Source organism: Danaus plexippus, chromosome Z (genome assembly GCF_018135715.1).
Source record: "Danaus plexippus chromosome Z, MEX_DaPlex, whole genome shotgun sequence".
NCBI lineage: Eukaryota > Metazoa > Arthropoda > Insecta > Lepidoptera > Nymphalidae > Danaus > Danaus plexippus.
Window position 1 is genome coordinate 5,065,540 of NC_083559.1, and position 24,993 is coordinate 5,090,532.

The 24,993-nt window shown below is 30.6% G+C and overlaps 2 protein-coding genes across 4 annotated transcripts in view; one reads left to right on the top strand and one right to left on the bottom strand.

Annotated features, from left to right (window-relative positions):
- LOC116777251 (dynein axonemal heavy chain 6) overlaps nucleotides 1–6,939 on the bottom strand; it is a 38,031-nt gene extending 31,092 nt beyond the window's left edge. Inside the window, exons 1-16 of the mRNA XM_032670686.2 lie at nucleotides 6,686–6,939; nucleotides 6,516–6,600; nucleotides 6,280–6,367; nucleotides 5,800–6,013; nucleotides 5,593–5,734; nucleotides 5,247–5,486; nucleotides 4,762–4,979; nucleotides 4,078–4,261; nucleotides 3,431–4,002; nucleotides 2,986–3,218; nucleotides 2,640–2,788; nucleotides 2,394–2,522; nucleotides 2,101–2,207; nucleotides 1,812–1,962; nucleotides 1,175–1,384; nucleotides 610–822 (exon numbers count right to left, since the gene is read on the bottom strand). Of these exons, the coding sequence (XP_032526577.2) occupies nucleotides 610–822; nucleotides 1,175–1,384; nucleotides 1,812–1,962; nucleotides 2,101–2,207; nucleotides 2,394–2,522; nucleotides 2,640–2,788; nucleotides 2,986–3,218; nucleotides 3,431–4,002; nucleotides 4,078–4,261; nucleotides 4,762–4,979; nucleotides 5,247–5,486; nucleotides 5,593–5,734; nucleotides 5,800–6,013; nucleotides 6,280–6,367; nucleotides 6,516–6,600; nucleotides 6,686–6,786 (3,036 nt within the window). The 5' untranslated portion in view covers nucleotides 6,787–6,939. The remainder of the gene's footprint in view (nucleotides 1–609; nucleotides 823–1,174; nucleotides 1,385–1,811; nucleotides 1,963–2,100; nucleotides 2,208–2,393; nucleotides 2,523–2,639; nucleotides 2,789–2,985; nucleotides 3,219–3,430; nucleotides 4,003–4,077; nucleotides 4,262–4,761; nucleotides 4,980–5,246; nucleotides 5,487–5,592; nucleotides 5,735–5,799; nucleotides 6,014–6,279; nucleotides 6,368–6,515; nucleotides 6,601–6,685) is intronic.
- A 784-nt stretch (nucleotides 6,940–7,723) lies between these two features.
- LOC116777701 (ras-GEF domain-containing family member 1B-like) lies at nucleotides 7,724–24,965 on the top strand. 3 transcript variants are annotated; one of them, XM_032671381.2, is made up of 13 exons: nucleotides 7,724–7,912; nucleotides 9,564–9,718; nucleotides 9,862–9,963; nucleotides 12,697–12,813; nucleotides 12,897–13,136; nucleotides 13,604–13,749; nucleotides 17,830–17,974; nucleotides 18,213–18,458; nucleotides 18,932–19,075; nucleotides 19,827–19,906; nucleotides 20,172–20,273; nucleotides 20,581–20,759; nucleotides 20,892–24,965. In XM_032671381.2, exons 2-13 carry the CDS (start codon nucleotides 9,656–9,658, stop codon nucleotides 20,975–20,977), a joined length of 1,650 nt encoding a protein of 549 aa, XP_032527272.1. In that variant the 5' UTR covers nucleotides 7,724–7,912; nucleotides 9,564–9,655; the 3' UTR covers nucleotides 20,978–24,965. The 3 variants fall into 3 exon arrangements, with proteins under 3 accessions (XP_032527272.1, XP_061382426.1, XP_032527273.1); XM_061526442.1 differs by having other exon boundaries at nucleotides 12,897–13,133; XM_032671382.2 differs by lacking the exon at nucleotides 9,862–9,963.
- The last annotated feature ends 28 nt before the right edge of the window (nucleotides 24,966–24,993 follow it).

Genomic DNA, 24,993 nt, shown 5'->3' on the forward strand with positions numbered 1-24,993 from the left:
TAGATAAAGTGAATGAAGAGGAAGGTTTACACTATTTAGGAAAAACTGGTTGAGGCTTATAACGAAGGCAAACGCAGGCAGAATCCTACGAGATTTTTTAAAATAATGTACTAAGTATTGTACAGATTGAAAAGGTCTACAAAAGGTCTACAAAAAAGTATATGTCTATCGCTTATGTCATTTACTTTTTACGACAGCTAATGGCTAATTTTCGAAGCGATTTTAACAAATACAGCATTAATCCTTATCCAATTAATATCTTAAATACATTGTAGATTTAATATAGATCTATATGGGCCTTTGCAGCGTATGATTTAAATTTTATACCCGAGCGAAACGGGGTTTTATATACAATGTTCACAGTTTTTCTGTAATATATTTAGTATCAGTATTGCAACGCGGGTCGCTAATAACTAATATTACAATACACAATAGGCGTGATCTTTTCCAAGGTACGTTTTCTTTGTGTTGCTGACTTTATGAATATTTATTCATAATTTTCGAAATTATATTAGATTTTTTTATTATTATTTATTTATATCTCATATAAATAACTTTATATAGCATATTGACGATGACACAAGTCAGTAATTTATACAATATACGTACTAGAGTTTTTGAGAACAAATCCAAATTTTTAGCCCATTCTTCCACTCTGCTCTTAATCGGTCCGCAATTCCTTGAGCTCAGTATGGTACTGACGTGGATGTTACTCTCGTCAACAGCCGCCTGTATCTCATCCAGACCACCCAGGACGTACACATCGCGAGCGTCCTTGTGTAAAATTACTGGGAATTCCAATGTGGCCCATATTTCTTCAACCTGAAGTTTAATTACCGATTAAACAGTATAATATAATAAAAAAAATCTGATACCTATATCCATCAACTGCGGAACTACTATATATTATTAATGATATCATGTGGAAAACCAGTGTTATTACATAAATATTTTACTAAGAACATCAGTTTTTTTATAGCGTAGTCACGGTGTATGTTGAGATGTATTGGAGTAAAAAATCACATTTCCAACAGTCCTTCAAGAATATTTTCTAACCAAAAACCATATATGCTACTATTATGTTATATAAAATCTAAATCAAAGGTAGGAGCAATTATAAAGTTTAAAGAACAAGCGTTGGATTGTAGGCCTACAAACAAAAAATATGTTGTACCTTCTTCAGAAGCGCCTCCAGACCCGCTTCGGAACTAGCCTGTCCCGCCACTTCCATCAACTCCTCAGCGTGTTGGAAGGCTTGCAACTCCTCCAGAAGTCCGAGTGTGACCACCATATCTGGTGTGAATCTCGTCTTCAATATCTCCTCAATCTTCACCCAATGACGCGGCTTCAATGCCGGGTTGCGCAGATACGACATCACTGGTAACTGGATTAGGTAATAACTTTAGTAACAGAACTGAACTGAGACAACTTCATTCATTATTTTCCAGTGATGTTCTGGTTCTATAATCGTGACGCTCACAGCAATAGGGTGGACTATAGAAACGAATCATCAGTCAATTAGTATATCTGATTAAATTAAACGTGAGGACATAAGTAAACACAACTATCATAGAATGATAGAAGAATAAGACAGAATATATAGAAGTTATTAATATATATTAAAAACCAAAATGCATTTCGTTTAAATGGAGAATATATCATTATTGTATGTTATACTTAATAATGACTACTAAAATATTTTATTTCGACCCCCGTTACCTTCTAGTCTCATTTTTTTTTAAATTTTAGCTAGGTCAAGCGAGGCGACAAATACATAACGTTATATACGTGTATATTAATCACAAAATTACCTTATCCTTGATGATATCAATAGTTTCTTTACAACCAGGAACGATTTTGTTAGGCGGCAGTCCCTTGTCCAACTGATTGAATACTTTCCCGAAATTTAATGTAGTTGTCTGTATATCATCCATATCCAAAGTGTTAAAGGGTAGTTCATACCTTAAAATTAATAGCAATTTCGTTTGTAAACAATTTGAACATTACAAACATTTTTTTCTTAAGAAATTAGGATAACATCCAATTATTTTTTTTTTTTGTTCTTAATAAAATATATATAAACGCGGCGGATATTATTACCAGGACGCGTAAGAATCGTTCCATTCTTTAGCTGATTTCCATAAAAGTTGTCTCAGTTTTACATCCGTTATGGCTTCATCCAATTGATCCAATCGTGCGGGGGGTATCTAATAAAATAATTATATAAAATTATCCTCGTATTCTATCAAACTTTACGACTAGTGACAAATTTAAAATTTACAAAATGAAATTATAAATTAAAATTGATAAAGTATATATACTTATGGTTAAATTTATTTAACAAATGAGTAGAAACTAACCAGAGTAGTTTAAACGAAGTAACTATAACTTACCTTAAATATCTTTTGCCATTCTCGTATTTGCTTGTCCCTGGCAGAGAATCCGTTCAATTTATCCATCAGATCGTCGAGAGTCTCTACTACTTTTTCCATATCCGATTTTTCGTCATAAAGCCATGGTTTCTGGATTTATAACAATTTATTAATTACATGCAAATAGATCAATTACATGTCATAAAATATGGTTACTTTTATCCTGTTAATTACTGTTTAATTGTTTTATCTAACTAAGAAACTTACAGCAATTTCTTCTCTAAGTTTGTTCACGTCCAGAATCAGTTCCATGATATCTTTACCAATTTGGCTAGCGAACATGCCGGCTAGTTTACTTCGCGTTTCAAGTATCGCATCTACGTTTGTGCGGAGAGTTCCCAGCACCACGCTGAGACCTAGAAAAAAGATATTTCTTTTAATACTAAGGAATATTTTTTGCGACAGTTAAATATTCTTTATATCAATTATTTTTAAATTTTTTATTAACAAAAATAACCGCGTTCTATACTGAGAAAAATAAAGTAGAATTAACTCATCAAATTCATTTTGCAGTTTAAATTGTTATTAATATAAAAGTAAAGAACGAAAGTACCTAAGAATTCATTCATATCTTCTGGTGGAATACCAATATTGAACTCCCCCATTAGGTCGTATAACTCTCGCAGGTACTCAAGTCTCTCCTCTAAGAAAGCCACCCGTCCCTCGAGCCCGTCCATTAAGAAGTTAAAAGCGACCAGTTCTCCAGCGCTCTCTGGCTCTTTGGTGATGTCATTGGTGATACATTCGATGCCATTTAGGATTTCTTCTATACAATCGTGACCGATACTGAAAAGAAAATAATTAACTTATTGAAGAATTATATAACACCAACTAGATCGCACACACGCCAGCGAAGTTAATCTAATGTGAATTATTTTGCAGAATATAAAAGCGTGTTAATTAAGTGTAATTAGAATAGAATAGAAGTATGTATTTAACTTTAATTTATACCGTGAACAAATTATTTTATTCAATAATTATTATAAATGGTAACTTACTCCGGAGTAATACAATTTACAACGTCGAACAGCCGTCTCGGTTGTGGCCTGAAAAGCTCTTGGAAGGGACATAGATTTAGGAAGATTATTCCAAGTGGTTGATAACTAACAACCTCTTCAATATCTTCCATTTGCTTAACCAATTTATTACATAATAACCTAAACTCGTTTACATCGCGTTCACTTTTAATTAGTTCAACGTCCATCTCGTGAGCTTCCTTGAAGTTCTTCATGAACACATCCATTCTATCCAAGAAAATCCAGACATTTCTAAAGGCTTGGTGAATACACTCGGGTATAAAAGTAATATCACTCAACATTTTTTTATCTTGGTTCATTAAAAAGTATAAGTTTGGCGACTCTCCCGCAGACCATTCAACTTGTTTTCCCATGACTGTTGGCTGTACGAATATTTGCAAAGTTTCCTCATTGAGGAAATTGTGGAAAGTCCTTACGTATTCGTCCCAATAGTTAGCGATTTTTTGCATAAAACTAGATACCACTTTTTCACTTGGATTTAGTTCCACTTCGCCAGATGGAAGAACATATGCGTCGAGTTGGAAAAGTGCCCACTGTAATAAAAAAATATTCATTTGCATCAAAGCAGATTTTTATAATCTCTAATGGTATTTTTCTTTGTTTCCTACCTTGCAGGTGTCGGTTGGCCGTGGCACCACTTCCAGTACTTCATCCAGTTCATTTCCGGATAGAAGCTCAAGCGACGGTGTGAATTCCTTGTGGATGCGTAACATAGAGGCCATTATCTTATTGGAACGCTTCGTCAGACGGTGTAGCATATAATTGGTCATATAATCCGAAAGTTTTATAAAGCTGCAAATAAACATGATTATAAAATATAGTAAAAATTACGGTTCCAGCTGTCGTTTATCGCTAGGGTCCCTAAAATTACTTTACAAAAATTATACAATCTCTTTCTATGAGATACGTAAGTTTTTGATGTATTTATATTTTCTTAATAAATACTTTAGATCGGTGGCACTGATTACATGAGTAACTTATTAAAAAGTATATGTACATTTTTTTTTAAAGTAAAAATATAACAGCAGTTAAATAAATTTACTTTTGCAGCAAGTTGTAAGGATCGTTAGCGAAAAATTGTTAATTTTTGATATTTTGATTCAGTTATAGATAAAACTTTCGTCTGTGACTCTACTTTTATAATACCAAAACAAACAAAATTTATATAACATGTAAATGAATTAAAAAACATAGTCGACTGATCCAAAATACTGAAGTTATGACGTAACAAACAAAATAAAATGCAACCATATTGAACCAAACCCGCTGCTCTGATGTTTTTGGTATATTACCTAGCAAGTCTCTCGCAGTATTTCCGCTTATTAGCTTTTTCGGTATAGGACATCCCTCCTGTGGGCTTCCCTCTAATGATTTGGAAAGGTGGAATATTCCTGTCATCAAAGGTGAAACCCTGTTGGTAGAGTGCTGCATGGCAGGCAGTGGTAATCACTTCAAGAACTATCGATCTAAAGGCAATTAACTTGTCCCTTATGAATTCCATACGTTTCATCTACGGGCATGAAAAATGTGTGCTGTAATTCATTCTAATATTAGGACTTGATATCAGATTTCAGGTTATTTCAATCATGGTTCTCATAATTACTTGCTAAGTACAATACCTTGTTCGAGAAAAAAGTAATTAATGGCTTAGGTTAAATAAAATTTTAACTCAGCATATTTTTTGTGTGCTTTTAAACATAATTTCGTTACAAATTTATATACATTTTCAGTTACTTTATAATAAAATAAGTTTCTTTATACTAGATATTTCAAGTACCTGCACTTCAATGAAGTAGAAGAAAGCAGTGTCCATATCTCTTGACACATCAGCAAATGACTTCATATACATATCGCAACACATTGCCTGAATGCTAAGCAATGCTTTGCCCAGAACTGGTGTAAGGATGAACAGTTTCTTGGCAATCTTGTTCCGTGTTTTATTATACTTACGAAACACAATTGATTTCCGCCAAACATAAAATGCTTTCCAATAACGGTACACACGAAAAAATTTTATCTAGATAAAGAATTAGATATTATGCAAGTGCACGAAAGGCAGCATAATTTTATTAATGATTATATATTAAAATTTTACTGATATAGAGGAAAATAAAAGAAATTACATTTGTAAGTTGCACAAATATTGTGTATTCCTGTTCCCATTCTGGTAGTTTTGTGAAAACCATTTCATTTGTGTAATGTGTCACTCCGCAAGGGCTAATGGTCAAATAATTTTTTTTGTCTATTTCCTCATATGGAACTACCCTGTAGATATTTTGTATTAGAATTATAAGTAAATTCAAATTAGCAAATACTTTAATCTCGCTTACTTGAGATAATATGGTGTGAAATACACATTTTGGGGGTGCACTGCATATATCATGTACAAGAAACCACATGAGGGCTTATTTCGTACATAGTCTATTACTTCCTTCTGAGAAGCTACTTCAGGTTTAATTTTCAATGGATCTGTAGTTTGTTCTCTATTATCCTCACACACACTACTCCGAGATTCCCTAATAGTAATGGCCTTCTTTTTTTTACCTACAATAAATATTTTATTTACAATATTAATTTTGTTTTTAATTAAAAAAATTGTTGATTACTACTAATAATAGTCACTGATATAGACTCCTTTTCAATTTCCAATCATTAATTGTTTATTTTAGTTGGCAATTCATTTTGATTTTATTGGCGTCATTTCAAATAAATTTGTGAAAGTATTTTTTAAGGGACAGAAAGTATTTGAAGAAATCCCAATATCAGTTTGAATAATAAATTATAAAAGTTTCATAAATTATAGCACAAACCATTATCAGTTTTTATAGGCTCCAATTGTAGTTTGCCACTTTTCCTCTCATTTAGAAATCTATTTGCTTGTGCAGCAGCAAAGCCAGTCTAATAAAGTAAAATTATTAAACAAATATAATAAAAACATAATTTAAATAATTAATCTTTTTATAGAAAATATATCCATTTTCATACAACTCATTTATATATGCCAGAATTGTACTAGGTAAATAGAAATTATAATAAGTCGTCTTACCAAAGGTTCTGGTTCTTTTTCTACATACTCTATTCTATCAATGAGCTTCTTGTGAGGTAAGTGAAATGGTATGTCTCTAGGTTTTCTAAAACACCAATTGTCAAACAAAATTTTAATAAATATTTTTAAATTTTATGTACTGAAATTATGATGGTGTTGCATATAAATACCTGCTATGATAGGTCGGAACCTTCTTTACATTTCTCTGTATGGTTTCTATTGCTGGTAATGTTGTTAAAGTAGTCCTACGTTTAAAATTTTGACTTTGCATATTGCTCGTTGCAAATTAATCGCTATTATAGAATATCTTTATTTTTAAATACAGGATAATTCAACCCACCTTGTAAACAACTTCCCCAAATCTCCAAGGAAACATTAATTCTACATCAAATTGTTTATTGTATAATGACAAATCAAGATGACATTGATTTAAAATTGGATCTAAACAGCGGTCAAACATTCAAAGTGCGCGCCTTTTGAAACTAGTTACCTGGACAGTCAAATCAATGAAAATTGCATATATTGCCATACAATACCTTCTACCTCTTAATAAGCGTTTATTTAGATTTATAGCAATAATTTTAATTATCTGTCTACAATTTTAAATAACTCTTTCGGTTCAAATAGTTGTGCATATTTAAATGTCTAAAATTTTAGATAACCAATCTCACACAAGCGTTTTTCAATTTTCTTTTTGACTTTCAAGCAACTCGTGAATTTTGTTTTGTTTTGTTTTTTTGCCTGGTATATATATGTTAAAAAAGATATTCCTTGCGTATTAATATATGGATAAATTTAAAATATAAATTTCATAAATGAATTCATAAAATAATTGAAGAGAACGAAAATGTGAGAAAATGTTTAGTGAATATACTCTTTGATCACTTTTGGTTTCATTTATTCTTAAAATTTTTCATCATCTAATAATAGTAATTAAATTGAATACTATTTTTTTTTTGTTATGAACAAATATGTATAATTACAGTTTTATTTATATTTTAACAAACGATTGTGACATTTAATATAATTTTTACTTTGAATTAAATATAAAATTTTTAAATATATAATTTTTACTTTGATTTAAATGTATCTAAATCAAAAAGGAAAAATTTACTCAGTTACTATTAACCTAATATTAAATTGTTAAAATAACAGCAGTTATCTCTGTATTTATAAAAATATAGATAGGTTATCTGTGGTAGGCCCAGGGTGGGCACTGGACAATACTTTTTCATGAGTAAAAAATAATAGAAAAAAAAACAGTGTTAGTGCCGCCAGGATTTCCTAGATATTGGGTTGAAAATTTGTGATATAGAATATTATAATTAATCTTAACGTGAATGATGTGTCAAATTTTCTTTTAAAAGCTCACTGAGTTGTGTGTGATTTTAAAAACGGTAAGACTTTTATTTTTATAGACGCTACTTTCACTGCACTTAGTAAAAGCGTTTTCGATTTAAATGTTTGATAGATAAATGGTGGTGCACATAATACTTGAGCAAAGGTCTTGGAATATTTGTTATAGTTTTTTTAAATTAATGTTTTATTATGAACGTATAAATTAAAGATATACATGATTTTATTTCTTTTATATCACTAACATTTAGGTAAGATTTACCTGTATACATAAAAAAAAATCTTTAAATAACTAAATATTATTTTAAGTAATGTATCGAAATTTGTAATTATGAAATTATTAAATGATTAACACAGGGTTTGTTGAAAACATAAGATTATTAAATTTTTTGATTACTATATAATATATAATATAGGGATTCTCTTGAAAGCATCAAAATTTGAGGCAGGGAATTTATTAGAGTTGACATCTATTTTAATTTACTATAATTGGCCACTTTTGTTTTGTTTCCCCTTGACTAATTTATGGATTTATGTTACTTTGTAATAAACTCAATGTTGATGAGTTTTTATCCTTCTGTGTAATTTTATTTTGTCAAATTAATTAAACTAGTCTAATATGAATGGATCTGTAGAAATTTGTAGTTAAATCCATAAATTCAATATTTTCAAAATTTGTAAAATACCTCTTATTCCTTAACAATAAATCATACAAAATTCCACCAAGAAAACAATCCTATTAAGTATAATATCACATTCCTTTAAATGTTAATTAAAAATAACATTGTGTTTTTACAACAATTTTCATTTACTTTATGAGTGCTAATTTCATATACAATTCCTATAATTTATATTACCTAGCAAATATATTATTGTCCATAATTATTCAAATGTTTGTATTGCTGTGACACATGGAATTGTTTTTATCTTCATAGTTCTAACAAAGACTTGTGGATTCTTTCAAAAAGAGGTAGTTAAATTTCCAACTCCAAGTTTTCACTTAGCAATGAATTGAGTGATAAATTATTATATATATTATGCATATCATAAAAACATGATGAAAAATATTTTATAATAAACACATGATGAAAATTAAAATGATATAATAAATTTAAATGAAACTAGTATTACTCTGATATACTACACGGATTTTATTATTTAAAAACTACACAATCCCGACGTTTCGTTTACTTTGCAGCAACCGTGATCACGACTGTGACTGTGACTCGTCTGCCCGTGATCACGGTTGCTGCAAAGTAAACGAAACGTCGGGATTATGTAGTTTTTAAATGAGACGAAACCTCTTAGCATTCAATGGATTCACCGTGCGGGTGCCGGGTCCATTGCGTTGCAGGGAGTGGAGCTTCAACAGTGCTTGGGACTTGCGACCCAGGTGTAGGTTTAAGGGGCCCCTAACTAACGCGCGTTAAACGCTCACCTCCACTGTCCAAGCTCCTCTCCCTACTTAACCATATTTGAAAAGAACCTACTAGGGCTGCCTTCGAAGTACGTTCCAAGAACGAATTAATGTGAGTTCTGGACAGGCCCAAGTCTTTTAGCAGGTTGTAGAGAGATTTAGCCGTTATACCTCTAAAATCCGCATAGCATATCCGAATAATACTAGTTTCATTTAAATGAATAAAACTCTCGAAAATCTTAGATTTCATTATGATATAATAAATTTCATTGCAGTCATAGTGGAATATTTTTATGATGGATTATTTAATATAATCTCATTGAGCTTCTAAGGAAGCGCAGTTGAAAGATTTGGACTCAGATATTGAATGGCTATGTATTACTACGCAAGTAAATTGAATGAAGCATCATGTAGCGGATGTAATGTGAAGGTGAGTTTTACACAAATTCCTTATCAATATAATACCTCATCCTGCACTGTTTATTCATGTAGCAAATCTAAGATGTATTACTCTCAATAATAACGAACAATCAGTATTAATAATAATTGAAAACAAGTTGGGTTTGCTCTCAGCTGCCGCCACCTCCTGCCGAGCCAGCTCCACCACCTCCTGAACATTCATCTCTTCCCACTGAATCTTCACTTCTCCATGGCACTGGACTCTCTTATTATGATGTAAGTTTAAATTCATGCCATTATTTAATCCCAAATAATTATAACAATGATCAAATGTATGTAATTTTAATCACCAACTCTTTAGTTCCCCACTTTGTTACTTTTATTTTTTTTTAAATAACAATAAAAGCACCCAAAACTTGATGACATCTTTTTTTCTTGAATTAGCTTCAAAAAAGATTTTGAGCTTGCCGAAAAAATTCTTTTGCTCTATTCCTTCACGATTCCAAGTGTTTTATGATAAGGGTTGCCAGTTGCCTACCTCATCCAATCCGGTCCTGGGATCCTATTTTTTTGTTTCCATCAACATAGGCCATATTTTATTCTTTTATTTATTGTCTTTGTTTTTGTTGATGTTGGTTTTTGTTGGCGTTGACTGCAATATTACACATACAATACCTATTATACAACTCTAATTTATATATTGATCTTATTAAGAGAGTCTAATGATCTAAAATATTTAAAAAAGAAGTTCCTTTAGAGAAAGCATTGCAGGGATTATAGGACTATTTCTTTTATCCCTGGAGCATACGTGTAATTTGCAATATAATATCAAAACTCGTTAGTACATGTGTTTAAGGTTAGAAATTTTATTAAACAGATATGTGATTACAATCCAAATTATTTTTAAATATAATCACAGTTAGTTTTTTAACTATTTAACTATGTACCCTGCTCCAGCACCTTGTGTTGTTTTAAGTAAAGTGATTTTTTTTTATAAAATGATAAATTTTATTACTAAGGACTTCTAAGATTTTGGCTTAGTCTTTATATCTACATGTGTATAAATAATTTTTATATATAATAGAAGTAATTTAACCTTTTTCAAATTTATTCTTCCATGCTCATTTCATATTGTTTATTTTATTTTCCTTTCTCTTTATTCAGTATGATTTCTCAATATTGTTATACCACTTTCCTAATTCTGGTACTGTGATAGTTTTTTTACCTAAATTTTTTTGTCATTTTTTAGTTCTTCACATCTAGTAAAAGTTTTATGACCATATATAGTATGCAATTTATACTAACTATAGACATTTTGCGTCGTAACAAGTATAGCGTCTGTTATATAAATTTCCTTTAGCTTCCTCCTAAATGATGGTTCTTTGCTTCAGACATCCGCTACGTTGTTATGTTCTTTGGTTCGTAAATAGAGCAATATCCTTTCTAATTAAAGTGACAATACTAAGAGAAATTCATCTTATATGACGTGTTAAAGCAATGGCGATATATTATACTTTATAAAATTGCAACCTGTAGATTGCTTTTTCGGTGTTATTTTTTATTATTTAATATTTTTACGTCGAGTATAATTGGACATTGCTTAAAGATTTGATCTGTACGAAGTCCTATAAAATTAAAAATAATAATAATATACGAAGTCACGGAAATTGTTTAACATGTAATTATTATTTGATTCACGTATTGTTTCAGCAATATGTGGTTTTTCATATTTTTTTATTTATATCTTGCTTATTATTAAATCAATAAACGTATTATGTACAAATGTATATGTCCTAGGTGTTGATTTATGTTGTTATTATTATAAATTCTTATAGAATTTACTTGTTACATTTAATTGATAATAGAAAGTCCTAAACTAATTTATATAGTTAAAAAATCATATAAATATATACGTTGTTATTCTAGTCACTAGAATTCTGTCTTTATTCGTTTTACGGTAGCGAAACCAGTACATGTTAACTATATTTAAGTATATATGTATATATATATATAAAAAATACTTGATATCGCATAAAAATTTGTAGGAAGAAGTTTTATTTGTATAAAATCTTGAAATATCCTAGTCAATGAACTATAAAATTACTTATATATTTTATGATTGAATTGCTCTCTTCGCGCCTCTTCAGTTTTGATTTGTGATCGTTATGAATAGGACGTATTGCAGAATAAAATTCATAGAAAGTAGAATTTAAAATTGTGGCTGGTTTTTATGTATAAGGTTAGTGTTATTTGAAAGGAAATAGTGAATATGTTATTCAGCGATATTTTTCTTGAACATTTATAAATTGTTTATCATAACTGCAGTAATACTAAATGTAAACGCATTATTAATAGTAATTACATGTCTAAAAGTAGCCGGTATCATTATTTTTGCTTATATTAATTAAAAATATATTTTGTGCAGCATTTATGTAAAATCTAGGTCGCAGTTGCAAGCTTGTTTCGTTTGAAATTTATTGACTTCTTAGTTCCTTCTTGTCGTGAAATATTGATAGGAATGGAAGCAGGATATTGGATTTTATTTCACTTTGAAGCGAGACATTTATTAAAAGTTGTTGTTAGTAATTAGTGCTCTTGGTTGGCAGGGATTGCTATTTTTATATCTTGAGTGCATGATGTAGTTACTTTGCTGTTTAGCTTTTTTAAAGTTTTAATATTATTTTGAATATCTAAAAATATTGCATTGATTTTTTTTTTATAAATTTATCGGTTTATTTATTCCCGAACAGTCAGTTTGAATACAGTTAATATAACATTACTATTTTATAGGTAAAGAAAATATATTAAACGTTTTTAACTTATTTTTGGAGCCTTTTTACGTCCCTGTTTATAAATTTTTTCTATTTAATACTTTAAGTCCCTATAATATGTTATATTCGCGTCCTATACACCAACTACCAATTGTCTGAGATTTTGATTAATATACATATTTCACGTTTGTATTTGTTAATTTCATAATGAAATATTCTTACTAATAAATATTCCTAGAATGATGACTACTATTCAATGGTGAGAGGTAACAAGTTCATGTCGGAGAACAGCTGCAAACAAATGGTGATGAATGGTGGTATCAGTTTCACCGCTGCCGCTGTGGAGCCTAATCAGGTGTGATAGAATAATATTAAATATATAACAATCAGATATATAATGTTGCGGTAATGTAGTACTTATACAAAGATATGTATCAGTTGTCAACGGTACTATCACCGACTGCGAAATCGTCGAGTCAATACACCGAGAAATCGGATGTGGAGTATAAAGATGGTAACATAGTGAGCTCAACTTTTGATGGGCTGGTGGACATGCTGCGGCCCGGTGCCACGAAGTCCTTCACGTTTACTTTTATTCTGTGCTCACGGCTGTTCGTCAAGCCTCACGAACTGCTGGCAAAGCTTTGCAAGCGGTACTTCACCAATTATGATAAGGTGGTGAGTTTTCTACATGTATATCTTCTGTATAACATTAACTATTTTGCGACCTTTTTTTGTAGGCTTTGCTTTTTTATTAATTTGTTACTTTTATAATATTTAGTGCCTAAACGGTTTCGTATTTTGCGAGTTCATTTATCTGTGTGTATTTTCATGCAAACCAATGCAATTATTCTTTTCAAATCATTCAGAGATAATTTAGAAAGTCATTGGGCCACGTGTTGAATATTCTCTTTAAACAGTTAAACAAATCTTCATAAGTACAATAATAATTGGCATTACACGTGTGCTAAAACAGCCAGTGATTTTCCTAAAAATTACTGAACTGATTTTTTTTTTTTGAAAGCATATTTTAAAATAGCAATTTCATATATCATTTGATTTCAATAAATATGTTTATATTCACAATTATCTGTTTGGCCACGATGATAGATTTTGATTGATGTCCATAGTCGTTGTTTGTGCAGGGTAAGAACGAGATGAAGGAGTTGATGGATCGCGAGGTGACGGAAATGACGTCACTGGTCCGTGTTCTCAGCCAATGGACCGCCATGTTTCCATACGACTTCCGCGACGACCGCGTCATGGCCCTCGTCAGGAGCATCACTCAGAGGTACCGTTGAGACGATAATCACTGAACTATAATCAACTGTTTAACATTAAGCAGACGGTTAGGAAATAAAACCCTTTCAGTTTAGAGCAAGCAATTATTTTATTTCAACCTTTAGCTATTACGTATGTCTCTATGATTTCTGATTATGAAATCCTAGCAATATTATCGTCAGTTGATTGAAAAGTTCTGTTGCAGTATCTATTTATGTCATATTTTACCTAGTTACTGAATTTACCAGACTTCGAGTTTTTCGTAAAATATCTTAACCTAAATGTAATAAGTTAAGAAAAATCAGGTTTGAGACTAAATTCTAGTATTTGTGGCAGCCGGAAAGAGATCAAAAAAGTCCCTGGAATTGTCTAGTTTTAGATAGTATATCACATACTCAACATCCAATATTAGAATTTATTTTTTTTTTAACAAGAACATTTCCATTAGACAAAAAAATTTGCTCCAGTTCAACTTTATGTGCCGCGTATTTATCTATGTAAAAAAGGCCACAGTGAATATGTTACAGCTTTACAGTGTTTAACTCTTAAAAGACGGCAAAATACTCTTACCAAGAAGGACGGCTCAAAGAAGGGGGTCAATTGACCCTACGTAGTAAAAACGTATACTACGTATTTAATATGTGCAATGAGCATTTGATTTCAAATATGTTTATTAAAGGCGGGACTATCACCCAAACATTAATTTGATTCGTATTAATATAGTTTTTAATAACTAGAACTTTTATATTAATTTATTTACAATTTTGACAAAGATATATTTTGGATTGATTGCATTGTTCACAATGGTTTTTGCAAACATCACACATTTTATTGGATTTATTATTACAGTTAATTTTTTTTTAATACTTTTTAATATGACGCAGATTATTATTGTCCAATAAAAGTTTCCAGGCAGTAATAAGCTTTTCGCCAATTTGCTTTCTTGCATACGGAGTCGGACCAGAGTTCAGTCAAAATGTAGTGCTGTGCTCGTCGGTCTACTTGACCAAGCTCAGTTCCAGAGATTTTTTTCACGATACCCCTACTGACGACACCATACTGTTATCGTCCGCATTATCCGCAGCTTGCATTTCGCGACTCTCACGCACTTGCCTCCTTCGTCCTCTTCCCCTTAAATCTAAATGATATTTGACGTTGTACAGTAGCTGGAAAGGCAACGAAAAATATTTAAAAGTTATTGTATCGTATAAGTCGAATCATCTACGTTGGTAATTCTAATAATCAATAGATGTAAATATTCTTATCGAATAAGTGAAGAAAAGAGATAATAATAACCTAGTGGCCAAATCATTTGACTCGTCAGTGCTTGAAGAACTCTTTTCGGAAGGAATTATCTCTTCTTCTGACTCGTATTTACTTTCTACATCTTCACCCTCACCGTCTGACTGATCCTCAGGCGATGATTGTCATATTTGATGGTCGCTCAGCCTGGAAATTGTAAAATAACTGAATAACACTGTTTGCTCCAAGAAAGTAAAATTTGCTATGATTCTATACAATTTTATTTCACGTGTAACCATTACAGCTAGAAAATAATAATGTAAACATTATGACGAACCTTCAAATGGATACTGTTTATCTTAATAAATGGGTCAAAGCGCCCCGCCCGTCTTTCTAGTGTTAAGTGCATTAAAATTCGAAAATAATTATTGTTAAGCTAATGATTTGGTTAAATTTATTGATAATATTTATTTTAATTCTTAAAACTAAAGCAAACATATTTCGATTATTGTTATATATAAACTCATTTTGATAACAGCATTACTTCCTCGAACTGGTCATAGCCATAACATTTCCACCCACACAATTTTTTTAAGTTTCCTATTTAATTATTCACACATGAAATTGCTTTTAATTGAACAATAATTATAATAAATTTCTCAATAAAAACAAGCTATACAATCAGATATTTGGTGTTAGATTTATTACTATATTTATTAAACTATGTTATTGGTAAATCTTGAAATCTATTAAGTCCCTTTGTTGTAAATTGTTCAAACTCATGTACTTCCATTTGATGGAATTGATAATATAGTAAATGACTATAAAGAGCTGTTTGACAAACATTAATTCCAAAATTATTACAAAAAATAGAACATAAAAAATCGATATAGAAATAATACGAAACATAAATACGATATATATATATCGATATTATTCAGAATCCATTCTTAGATGAAATCCAACATAATCTGAGGGACAATCATTATCTTTCTGTAGCTGGTCATATCGGATCAACCCGAAAGAACAAAATTGATAGGCGAACGATTCTTCTGGAAGGGAACCAGATTATCTTATGACATGATGCGAGCTACGTCAGACACGTCAAGCTTTTCGTCAAACAACCGGAGCTTTTATACAGGCTACCAATACTGAAAACAGCATTTGCAAAAAAAAATTTCTTAATATAATCAACCCTTAATATACTTAAATACCGCCTTAATATTTTCTCGTCTACGTCTTACATTTACGTAAAGCCTCAGCTTCTTCGGTATTGAAAAGTCTTTATTAAATTTATATATTAAACGAAAACATATAGAATTTCATATTATTGAAATGAATCTAGTTTTTAGTACTAGGTTCAGTTAGACAAAAATTAAACGTTTACCCCAGTAATAATTTTCTGGCATTCCTGTTGTCTCTAGTTTCTCAGATATCATAAATCCGTATCAGAACGTCCCTTAAATTCATTTTACTTCGATTAGCTTCGTACTTCTTAATTTATGGACATGTAAGTTTGATTATTCGTTTAGATGCATCATTAATTGTTACTCAACATTTATAGATATCATACTAACTTAAGCTAGTAATTTGTGGAATATAGGAGAAAAATTTACATATATAAAAAATAAATGAATAAAATGGGAAAGTTTGTGCAGATGTATATTTGTTGTTGGCCATTCAAAATTACATAACGGATTATAATGAAATTTTACAATAATTTAAGTATGATATCAAAATAGGACTTAGGCTATAGGTAATTTATGCTGCAATTCCTAAGGATTCCCAGGCATCATGGTGTGAGGGTTGTATTTTAGATGAAGTCTCGTAGCACAGACTATAGATAAATCTAGCGGTTGGTTATCATATCTAGAGTTTTGATTTAAAATTTTCTGGATCCTGTTACAGTGTTCAGACAAAGTCGCGAGTAAAAATTAGTAAGATATATCTATACGTTGTAATTTTATATCTCCTTATCAAAGAACTTAAAATTCTGCATGAGTCAGTTTGCTGTCAGGAGTCGTCTTTAAACATTTGTTTGGCGGCACCATCAATGTTGACATTGCTTTATGGTGTAATGAAGCTGTTCAAGCACTTGAGAGAGATACGGAACAAGTAATAACTTTAACGAAATTAAATATCCCAGTAACTAATCCCTTCTAGCATCAGACAAACCATAAAAGAAGTCGTTGCAAAGGATAAGTTGTTGAATAATGCTGTACATTCTAATTTAATCAAAGCAACTGCCCAATTAACTATAATTTATAAAATAATGGAAACCATAAATATTTTATTACAGAGCACATTTCAATTTAATTCACTTATATGCGAAGACGTAACTAACAGTTTATTGTCAAGTAAACCAGTGTTTGTTTATAGTATTTTAACTATATTTATATTTCTAAGTAATTTCTGGTTTTATTAGGACTAAGTTATAAATATATATACTATATCTATACACAATTAGTTCGTATTCTGTAGATGATTAATTTTTTCGGGTTCCTATAGTGAATTAACTAAATTTAGAAGTCATTTAAATCTTCGGTTACGCGCCGTTGATCGAATATAACTGTTTATATAAACATAATATTATTTTAATATTATATTACAAAAAAACAAGTCATCCGTGTAAAATATACTTCATTATAACGATATTAACTTGGAGCAAACTGACCATACTGCTTCAAAGACTTAGTTTGCAAGTTTGAAAATTATAAAGGAAAACTTCTCTTCCGTGATAGTTTGATTAAAGTAACAAACTTCCGTATACTTAGCTTTTATATTGATATTATAAAATTTTCTTCTAAAATGCAGATGTTAGCCTTTGTAATTTTAATTTTTCTTTTAGATGTGCCGCGGAACATATGTCTTCTATTAGATCCGAGGTGTCAAGTATGCTGGAACGGTTGTTGGACAAACTGACAGCCCTGGAACAGTATGAGGAGACACTGGTGGACGTGCCGCAAGTGTCCAACTGCGATCAACTTCCAGCTGTGAGTTAAAACAATACATTCAACAGCTACAAAAAAAAAACATGCAAATTAGATTCAAAGAAGTACAAAAAATTCTTTAGCTTAGTGAAATATGTAAGTGATTTTAAAATATTCTAGTTCCTTATAGCGAACACCCTCAATCTATATACCAAATCTATATTATTGAAAAGTAGCAGTAATCATTATTTATTAATAAACGAAGGTCTTATTAGAAATACTACATGCTTACTATTTGTAGGGCGATATCCTGACACTCGGTTTGAGTCCAGTCGAGTTGGCGAACCAGCTGACCATAGTGGAGCTTCATAGGCTCTCGTTCGTGGGTCCGGAGGAGTTTGTTCAAACTTTCGCACCATCTCAGCCGCAGACCTCAACCTCTAGCATCAGTCTACATCACGCAGAGACTAAGAGCACCAAGAATTTAGAAGCTTATGCTGATTGGTTCAATAGACTCAGCTATCTGGTTGCTACGGACATCCTGAAGGTATGTTAATTAGTTGATTAAATTCTTTTTTCGATTAGTCAGGATCTTGTTGTAGTTTTTTGTACGGTAAATATGTGGAATCTAGCTTTATTAAAAAAAAAGATATCTTCTTAAAAATTGTTTCTACTTTCGACACGAATTGTTGCATAAATTCCTAAACCGTGATCTGCGGTTTCACGGCTGGATTAAGTGGTTCGGTAACCAATTTATTCCGATCTACGCTTAGGAATATGGTTATTTCAGTTATCCAATATACCGTAACAAATGTAACTTCCTCATGGCCGTGGCAGACATACACGGAAATAACTTATCCAATGACACTGGTGGTTTTTGACATACTGTCTTTAAAAAAAGAAACTAATTTCTTTCGCGATGCATTTATAAGACAACCTCATGGTTTCAGTGTAAATAATATTGTTTTAAAATATTTATGTGTTATATATATTATAATATATTTGGTGTTTTCATATTAGGCAGTAAAGAGCAAATATCGGGCTCGTGTGATGGAACAGTGGGTAATGACAGCTAGAGAGTGCTTCAACCTTGGCAACTTCAATTCACTAATGGCCATCATCAGCGCCCTCAACATGGCTCCCATCACCAGGCTTAAGAAAACGGTTATTATACAAATTATATATATATATATATATATATATATATATATATATATATATATATATATATATATATATATGTATTATAAAACTACTTTAACTACTAGATCGATTTACACTGCAATTGATAACTGGCAGAAATAAATGAGTTACATAATAGCGAAAAGTTCTAGGATTTGACATTAATGAAATTGGTTAAAATGTATGGCTAAAGAGCAAAAGACTACGATCTCATATTAAAAAAAATTCTCTTGTATGTTTAAGCTTTGATGCAGATAAGGCTATCCTGTACAGTTTATTTTTACTTTTAGCTTTAAGTAAAGGTAATAAAGGTAAAAGGTATTAACAAGTACGACATATTAAAAGAATAAAGTTTTAGAGTATTTTTTTTATCAAAAATTACATGACATGTATTTATTTATCTATCAAAATTAAATATTAAGAAATCTATGCAACTTGTATTATCAACGAAATTCCTGCAATTCAAACAAAAGTATAGTTCTTTCATTAAAAATATATTTGGTGTTTACAAGTATACAAATAAAACTAGGTATGTTTTGATAAATTCAGTTTGATTCCACATTTTCATTTGTCATTCTATGAAGGGACATAGTCAGGGGATAAGGCAAATTATTTACCAATTTGTTGTCAACGATTTATTCCTTATAATATTCATAAATTAAATGTCGCTTCTAGTATATCTATAGTAAGTATATTTTTAGAGGTAGGTATTAAATTAAAATTATTGTTTCAGTGGAGTCGTACGAGCGCTGTCTGCGGTCAACAGTTGCGGCAATTGGAATTGTGCGTTGAACCTAGTGGAAATCACGCCAGGTGAATTAATATAACATCTACATTATAGCAGATAATTATATACCTCTAGCTGAATATTTCTTAGGTTATTATATTGATTAGCTTCGTTATATATTACAGTGACGTTTCTTTGTAGTTTTTGTGGAAATTTGCAACTTTAAGATTATAGCTACGAATTAATGTAATTTTAATAGTCACTTGTATTTTATACTAATAATTGGTACTAATTATTCTTTCGAACAGTTACATTTGTTGCTAAGGTACTTATGTATATATTTGTGGTAAGGTATCGTGCGGCGTTGGCGGCTGCTCCAACAGAGACGGCTGTACCGCTGCTGTCTGTCACCTGCCGAGATCTGCACTTCGCTAACCAGGGGTCGCCGACCAAGTAAGTAGCCGACGGTTGTTTATTTCTTACGTATTTATATGCCAGTTATTCGAATAGTTAATTATTTAAACAACTTTAATATGGATTTTTATGACGTACTGTTTACATTAATCACACTAAATTATATAAGTCTAACACAGTAAGTTCAGTGTTTTTTCACAATAGTAAGTTCTGTGTTTTGGCATCCAAAGTGAGAAAACTTTTAATATTTTTGGAAACAGAGCATATACGGTCCGTTCGTTAAATTATAATTAAACCGTGAGCTTTGAATGGATTTATGTAAAATTTATTCTGTGTCCGTCTCCAGGCTGTCCGGTAACCGTGTGAACTTCAATAAGTGTACGCTGGTCGCTCGTCACGTGTCCTCTCAGCTGGCTTCTCGCCGTCTCCTGGTGGATGGTCCACCAGTCACGGCTCCCCCACCACCACACCTGCATCTACCCGCCTGGCGCTTCTTAAGCAATAGACCATCGCTCACTGAACTCGGTAACTATCAGATATCGATAGTTCGATTGTACAATACATTTCAAAGAAAATATTGTTAGTTTTAATGTGGTCCATAAAAAATTATACATATCTATATGAGGATGAAAAGCTTTATCGACTTGTTTGTTACAGCCCTAGAACTAACATCGTTCGAACGGGAGCCTCCAGTGGATCATCTTGAGAAGGAGCGACTGAAGAGATTACGAGGCGCTACTTAAGAAATTTAAAATTGTATGAAGATTACGTCTGCGGGATTGTCATTTTTGGTAATCCTGTTGGTCTTTGCATTTGAGTTATTGCGATTAAGATTTTTGAAGTCATTCCTTCTTATTTACCTTTTGTGCGTCGACGTGCTCGATGACGCTGCTATCCTCGAAAGTTTTGTACTGAAAAAGATTATCATTATAACATGATATATGATGTATTGCACAAATTTATATCAATTCTGATAAATGGAAACGAACTGTTGATTAATGTATGAAAAAAAATCCACTCTGTTATTAAGTTATGAGCAGTCTATTTTATGTAATTCATTTTAAAGGCATGACAATTGTATTGAAGATGCTTCATCAAATATCCGGAGAGAGATAATTTTGAGTAGGATATAATCCTACCTTTATTTTTTAATGTCTTCATACGAGTGGTTGAATCGTGACAGTTGTTAAATATAGAATTGATCATGTTTTAATTAAATCATAAACGGCATCTAAAGTAAGTACAAAAATTAATGTAAATGTCGACATTTTAATATAATAAGAATTTGAAAATGGAACTTCACACGAATATGACGGCACTGATCGTAAGACGAGAGACGAATGGCACGACGAATCAATGAATCGGTGAATTGAAACGGCATTAGGTATTTTATGAAATGATATATTATTTACTAACAATGTAAAATATAATTTTAATATGTTGAACTTTCTATGGATACGTTTAATATATTTTAATAAATTTTACATTTGACTTACATTTAACACTGATTCATAATTAGATGTCCATAAGAATTATTTTTTATCTGAACGAAATGTTATTATATTACTTTCCCGAATAAGCTGTAACTTTTTAATAGTATTGTTGAAGGTATGAGAAATGTTTAGGGCCACTATAACGTTCAGTATTATGAAATATCCGTGCAGATATGGAAGGACAATAATTTAAACAGTATCATAATGTTAATTGAGTTTATTAAACGAAGGAAAGTAATTCGCTCCCGTCTCTTACGATGTGGACGTCTTATTATGAATGAGATTTTAGTTCAAGCATAGGTACATAGTATCGAAATTTAATAAGCGAATGTCTAGGTCGTACGCGAGTTCCTCTACCTATCAGTATTCAATCTGAGCCATTTAATGAATCTCAAAATTTATTTTTACTTGTCAATGATCTCATTAAGATTTTTTTTTTATTATGCTTCAGTGTGGCTATTGTATGTTTTTATATTAATTTTGAACGGTGTGTTGTGATTAATTTATAGACTGTGTGATATCACGGAGTATGTGTGTGCTAGGTTTAATATGATTGCTCTCTAAACGGGACTCATTATTGTTTGTTGCAATCAAAAACAGTTCTTATTGCAACGTATGACGATTTATTTTAATGGTCATTTCTCAATTGTTTTTAAGCTGTAAAAAGTATTTAATGTGCACAATAATATAGATTGTGAATGATCCCAGTGCAGCGACAGAAATTGTTGTGGTCTCTTATACTATTCATTGTATTATTATAAATTTGATATGTTGTTAGACCCGCTCGAGACATTACACGTTTTAGTGACTATTATTAACTCATTTGAAAATAAGAGTATTTTCATATACAAAGGTTGAATGGCTTTGCTCAAGTTTGTAATCTTTTTGTACTTAATATTAATTTTTTTTTTATAAATGTATATAATTTCTAATCTAATATAGATCTCTCTAATCGAAACGTGTTAAGCTAATAATTTTCTTATATACTTTAATATAGATACGTTTTATGAGCTACTAAATACTGATATTTGATATTCTCACATTATAAATCTACTTATTACAAAAAAAAGAAAAATTCTAATTCTTTAAAAATGTCTACTCTGGTTGATTAATTGAAATTTTAACCTGAATTAATTCTAATATATCCATAATAAATTATTATTAATATTTATACGAATGAAGTTTGGTTCTCTGTACAATATGTGTGCTATTGAACATGAAATATTGTTTAAATACTTGGGTTACAATCATTGCCATGTTAGATGTAATTACAATAAGAAAATTATATTTTGAATAAGGTTGAAAATACTTTAAGTTGTTTCTATAATTATTATTATATTTTTTTTTTAACACAGGTTTTGTAAAGCTTTATTCCTAGTATTTAAAATGTGTTTGATGTGACCAGAACAATCCTGAAACCCACCAAGTCGCAAAGGTACTTAATTTAATTTTATAATTTTGATGTATTTATGATAGGGAAACATTTTTTTTTTTTTTTTTGTAAGAATCTATATTGAAGTGAGATGAGTTACTATTTATATTTCTCTATAATTTTATATTGTGTATATTTGTAGTACATAGAGCTCTATATGTATCTAGGTTTCTAAAGACAACAGATACATATTAGCTTGGTCCAATATTTATTTTCCGTCTGATACAGTCCAGCACATGTTTATTAATGCATTAAAAAAAAATTTATTAACTACCTACCTACCTCTCTGATAATACTTCGATACAGTGTACCTAACATGTAGACATGCTTTCACAGAGACATTTTTTTTTTTATATTAAAACTTATATACTTCTTGGAAAGCGTTTCATGTACCAAATTCACTAGTATTAGAGTCATCTAATTACACTTGCCATTTTAATTTAATTTGTTTAAAAAATTATTGTACATAGATTTATTTTTTATGATTTTATACGTTATAATTAATATTCTAGGTGTAACGGCACTGTTACTTACATTTTTCAAAAATATAAATAAAATAGGATCCCTAGTAATAAAAATGTAATCATGACTAAACGTTGAAGTGTTAACGAGTTACTCTAAGTGTTTAAAATTAAATTTCATTAAAATATAGTAAAACAAGCTAATTGTAATCTAGTGGAAGTAATATCTTAATAGTCACGTTTCTAGTTATGTACGATACATTCCAATCATAGACTGATTATATACAATTGTTTTGTGTCGAATGTGTTCGCTTCTCTATAGTTAGGACGTTTAAAATTAAGTTGGTAGCTAATTTGGTAGCACTCATCCTTGTTTCGATCAGTTTTCTTTCATTTTATATTAACAGGAATGTTTTTTTTTTTAAGGAATCACTTAAACAATACGCTTAAAATGATCATAAGAAATTTCTGTTCATCCAGATCTAGCCATATCTGAGAACGCAGCTAATGTTTTATCGATGTACTCATAGCTACGTCTTAATATTTTTAGATTATAAATCAATCGTATTGCCATTGTCTGCTTTAAAATTGTTTCTTTTATTAGCATTGATATTAGACATTTTTGTCTTTTAAAGTATGTATTTAAATAGTTGCAATTAATAAAGATATTCGTAATTGCTGTATCTCTATCCATATATTGAAAATATATATATATATATATATCACTTTCACGTGTATAAAGAAAAGATTTATTGATATATATTACTAAGTGTGAATTCGTTCTCAACTTCAATACGAGTAACATATATTATATCCTCCCTGAATTTGTTGGTGTTCATTTTAGATAGTGAAATAAATGCATTTATCATTCCTTATAGATAATAGTGGTAGTAAATGAAATATTTTGTGAGATTATAACCTGTTTTACATAGTGATTACTTTATTTATCAAAGTTTGTACTGTTGTCGATCTTAACCCAGTCTGGATGTACTATTCGATGTCACTACATATAGTTTCTTTTATAGTACAAGTGTAAAACATTCCTTTAGATGTGACCTTATTGTTCTCAGTGTTCGTATATATGTATTGATTGTATGAATTGTAGATGTTATATCAAAGAAAGACTCGTACGTTCCTTATATAAAATATTTCTTAAATTGATAATTTTAGCGCCAATATTAAATTAGAAACTAAGAGATTTGAAAGAACTATTACATTCAAAATAGTTGTTTAAATGTAATTCGAAATGAAGTTTCAAGTGACTCGAGTTTTTTTGTCGGTGTGATGATGATTACATATTTGAAAACAATATTTAAAATGTACTTAAATTATATCAATAAATTGTATGAAATCATCTTAAAAATCTTTCATTC

Bases quoted from the DNA above. Each gene is read 5' to 3' on its own strand.
- LOC116777701 (XM_032671381.2), top strand. From the start codon at position 9,656: ATGGCTATGTATTACTACGCAAGTAAATTGAATGAAGCATCATGTAGC. The intron at 13,750-17,829 runs GTACCGTTGAGA...TTTTTCTTTTAG, and splicing joins GTCAGGAGCATCACTCAGAG to ATGTGCCGCGGAACATATGT. The intron at 20,760-20,891 runs GTAACTATCAGA...TGTTTGTTACAG, and splicing joins ACCATCGCTCACTGAACTCG to CCCTAGAACTAACATCGTTC.